The following is a 4,507-nucleotide window of genomic DNA, read 5'->3' as shown; positions in this document are numbered from 1 at the left end:
CAAACTCTACTTATCGCGAAACAGCTGACATGTAGAAGACCCAAGAAGGTCAAAATGAACAGAGATGACGGGTACAGACAGGAGTCGATCCCATTCATTTACCTTCAGGGCATTGAACAGACGCTTTCATCCAAAGCGACTTACAACGGTTTATACACACATTCACACACCGACGGCGAGGTGTCTCAGCTAGGAGGAGCCGGGGATCGAACCAGCAACCTTCCGGTTACCCGCCAACCCGCTCTACCTCCTGAGCCACATGCCACCCCTCAAAACGGTCAAAACGGAGAGCCATGACAGGTACAGACAGCAGCCTATCCCCTGTTCCTCTCCCGGGACGTGGTACTGGTGGGGCCCATCGCGGAGGCTCTTACCCGTGGTGAGGTCCTTGTACTCGTGCGAGGCGTGCTCGTTCTGGTGCACCCATTCCCCGTTGCACTTGAAGAAGATCTGCAGGGCGGGTGCGGCCCGGCACCGCAGCTTGATGGGGTTGCTCTTGACGATGTAGGCGTCCACCGGCTCCTGCAGGAAGTGGGGCAGGGTCCCCGGCGACAGGGAGTCCGACGGAGCATTTCCTGGGGGCCCTGGAGGTAGAGGAGCAGAGGAAGGAACCAGGTTATAAAGGGAGTCAAGAGGTGTTCCTGGGAGTAAAAGGAAGCACCAATGCAGACAGAGATACCCAGTTGGACCAAGGTCTAGGGGTCGGGACATAACAGAGGAGGGTCAAGCCTATTGGCCCTCCAGAGTGCCACTCATCCTGATACCGAATCAAAACATCGGACTGGTTAGAACGAACACAAAATGTTGGACAAAGTAAACAAAAGATATCCCCGTTAAACCAGTCATTGCTGGTGACCATTGCACTCTACTGCAATGGCTTGATTTTTTTCATCGTTGACGTATGTACAGGTGCATGCACATACTGTGCATGTAAAGGTATATCTATGCAAATTATACTGCTGGCCCTTCTACTGTAAACATCTCTCCTTCCATTCCCATTGAAAATAAATCCCGGCATTGTGCTGCGAGCCTTCGCCCCGCTGCGGTGATTGCAGCAGCAACACATCGCTGACCTCCCAGCGCCCAACAAGCGAGGCGCGCCCACTCCGCTGAGTTGCAGGGGATATACTATAGCATATATCCTCCACAACAGCAGCAATTGCCTGTTAAACGTGAAGGGCTCACTTTGGCGAGCAATTTTCAGCTTGAATTTCCATTCCTCACAAGGTAAACCGCGGCAGGCCAGGGCGCCGGATACACAAACGCTCACTTCAGCAACACTTTATCCCTCCAAATAATTCTCCTCAAATCTGTATTTGCGAAAGGAGCGTTTCGGATCGGCCGTTTCGGAGGGTGGGCGTAGATTGCATTGGGAGCGGCGGCGAGGTATCTTTGCACCGGAGCACAAACATATCTTATCGCAGACCTGAGCAGCATATCTCAACGGTTAAACAAGGAAACAGTCGTATGCACAGGTGGTGTGTTTGTGTCCGATGTCGCATAGAGGGGACCGGCACAACGGAATAAACAATGGTTCTAATTCCAAACCAGTACCTTCTGGTTGCCCGGGGCGTACACTTAGGTAAACACTTGCTTGGTTTCAATGCTCTACTTATTTGGTCCTTTTCTGGCAGGCGGGCGGGCGAGACTCGACGGCTCGTCGGTGGACACTCAGCGTCGGTGACACCGATCCCCGAGGATGACATTGGTGGTTGGGTTTCGGCTTTGTCAGATGTACCGCTGGCAGCAGTCACGCCGTGTCCTCTGCCCTGCTGTCCCCGGTGACAGGGAACACTGGGACTGAGAGGGGGGGTTGAACCAGCCGCAGGAGTGAAAGAGGGGACAAAATGTTTTTTTTTCCTCCTTCCTTTCTTCTCTCCACTCAGTCCTTCTGAGAAATCAGAGCTCAGTCCCATCAAGGCAGCTCCAGCTAAGCCATTCATGGCCGTAAAAAGCCCATGAAAGCCATTATGTCCCCCACATCAAATCCAATTCTGGCCCCCGGAAATCGAATAGGCCTCCTTTCACGTCACCTCTCCCAATCAATGTTGTCCTGGTTAAATGGTCCAAATGAACCACGCTGGGGTGGGGGGGGGCCCATCGCTGGGAGAAACAAACAGGGCGTGTGGAACGTGACCGTCCAAAGGTGCGGAGTGAAGAATGAAAGCGAAAGTGAAAGTGACAAAATAATATGCCGTGATGAAGGACAGGTGGGATGTTTTCATGTCAGCGCCGACCCCGCGCACAATTCCCTTTTTTCCGCCTTTCAATTACGCCCGCCGCGGTCAATCACTTATTGCTTAATTGGTTGAAGCATCACAATGCCACGAGCACGCAGATCTTTTAGGGGGCACGACCATTCAAACCATTACCGTTTGCCTTTTCGATTGACTGTTGGTTGATCACAAAAATGTCAACGTATTAGCAGCATTTATGCAAAAGCAAATGGTCAAAGCATACAAGAAATGGGCGGTGTTGCAGGAGACGGGCACTCACATACTCCTCGCTAATAAGGCCTAATTAATTGGTCCTCAATCGTTGACAGAGAGGGTTCTGCGAGGAGGTAGAGGTCTGGGAGGGGCTGGAACATGGACCTGGTGAATACTCTAATGTCAGACTCGGTGGGGGAGAATGGAGGATGGGGATGAGGGGAGGGAAGGGGCAGTGGTGTGGTGTGTGTGGTGTGTGTGTGTGTGTGTGTGTGTGTGTGTGTGTGTGTGTGTGTGTGTGTGTGTGTGTGTGTGTGTGTGTGTGTGTGTGTGTGTGTGTGTGTGTGTGTGTGTGTGTGTGTGTGTGTGTGTGTGATGGGAGTGAGGAGGGTTTGATATAGAGCGGGAGAGATGGCTTGTGACGTGTTTGGATTGTCGGGTTGGCTGGGGGAGAGTGGCGGGGGAGTGAGGAGGGTTTGGATGGGGAGAGTTACCCCGCTTGGACCAGGGGTATGGTTGCTAAGCTACCATTGTCACCACGTTCTCCGCCATCCGCGGCCGACAGCGTGGCCTTCACATCCACGCCCACGCCCGAACCCCGTGACGGAGAATCGTCCTCCATTTAAAAAATAACAGCAAACGAAAACTCCCGACGCGTTCGCTGTTTATAGCGCGGTCACTCGGCGCCGGGGGAGGAGCTCTGAGGAGCAAACGAGAACGGGCGGAGGAGCGGAGAAAGAGATAGGGATGTGTCCTCTACGCTCCGGCGTGGCGAGGGCGGTTGTTTGAGGATGTTTTTAAGACGGGTAAACACAGTGTAATCCGCCAGAGTCCTCCTCACCCCACTTTGAGGCGCTCAGCTGATGTGCAGACAAATACGCTACGCATAGGAAGTCCAGGGCCGGGGCCAGTCGTCGCAACATCGCAAGCATTTGCATTTCAAAGGCAATTTGGCGGATTTAAAAGCAATCACGGTGAAGCCTGCAATGTGTTAAATGTATAGAATCCAACCATTCATCCCTCCGTGGGTCCACTCAAACATCCAGCCACCCATACAGAAAGCTTTGTTCTCAGACAACCCTGTAATTTGACTCTGGGTTTCCAGGCCTCAGCACTCTATCATAGATATAAAAAATATATATGCATATAGGCCTACCACATGCTGAGAGCAGATATTACACAGACTACCATGAGCTTTTCTTCATCTGCCCTCTTTCCTTTATGAATTATACATTCTTTTTTTTGCATCGAATAATAGCCTTGATACATTTTCTTTCCTCGCGTAGCCGGTTCGCGTGGAACACTACCATGGCAGCTTGGCAAGTAATTTGATTTTTCGTCTCCAAACCAACCGTTGGATTTAAGAAAACATCATCCTCCGTGTCCACACTACTCTTAGCATTCAACATGTCTTGCGGACCACTTTGCAGAACATCGGTTGCAGTTCGTGACAGATCTCGCACCATCTTCGTGACTTCTCTCCATTCTCGTTGCCTTCCATTGGCAGCTTCACACCCATAAGACGCACCGCAATGCAAAAGACAGCACACTTATGCTAATATTACCTCACTGTGTGTTTCCATAACGCACGTCACGGAAGCGCTAAATCAAGTTAACAAACGCTAACTCGTTCCGATTGGACCCCTGACAGATGGGGAGGTGAGAGGTGTGTTGCTATTCTAACGCCAACCTCCTCGAGTTGTTGGTCCCCACTTTGACACCGCGTTACGGAACCCCTACGCACTGTTCCTTTAACCGCAATTAATAATGGAGGAGTTCATTATGAGGCCTGCTTGTAATAAAATGTTTAACCGGGGCGTATGGAGAAAATACATGATAATGTTATGGTTTTGTTTACGTCTCGCCGGGGACAAAGTTACCTCGACACAAACTGCGAGCGCAAACACATTTTTTACGGTTCCGTGCATACTGTACGGATCGATCTCCGCCGTTCCCCCGCCGACCATCACGCCGTCCCGCTAACGAGCGCGCCGGCGCTGAGACGGATGCAGACGGAGCGGTTCATTTAGGGGCTCCGACCTCCGGGCGCGGCTCTCCCTCTGCCTCCCTGCCGGACC

At 51.9% G+C, this 4,507-nt stretch overlaps 1 protein-coding gene across 1 annotated transcript in view; it reads right to left on the bottom strand.

The window, feature by feature from the left end:
• Positions 1 to 243: 243 nt before the first annotated feature.
• unc5db (unc-5 netrin receptor Db) overlaps positions 244 to 4,507 on the bottom strand; it is a 58,330-nt gene continuing 54,066 nt past the window's right edge. The window contains exon 2 of the mRNA XM_056602852.1: positions 244 to 584. Within this exon, the coding sequence (XP_056458827.1) occupies positions 244 to 584 (341 nt within the window). The remainder of the gene's footprint in view (positions 585 to 4,507) is intronic.

The sequence above is a fragment of the Gadus chalcogrammus genome, chromosome 11, assembly GCF_026213295.1.
Source record: "Gadus chalcogrammus isolate NIFS_2021 chromosome 11, NIFS_Gcha_1.0, whole genome shotgun sequence".
In the NCBI taxonomy this organism is placed as follows: Eukaryota; Metazoa; Chordata; class Actinopteri; order Gadiformes; family Gadidae; genus Gadus; species Gadus chalcogrammus.
This window is presented reverse-complemented; position numbering and strand designations above follow the sequence as displayed.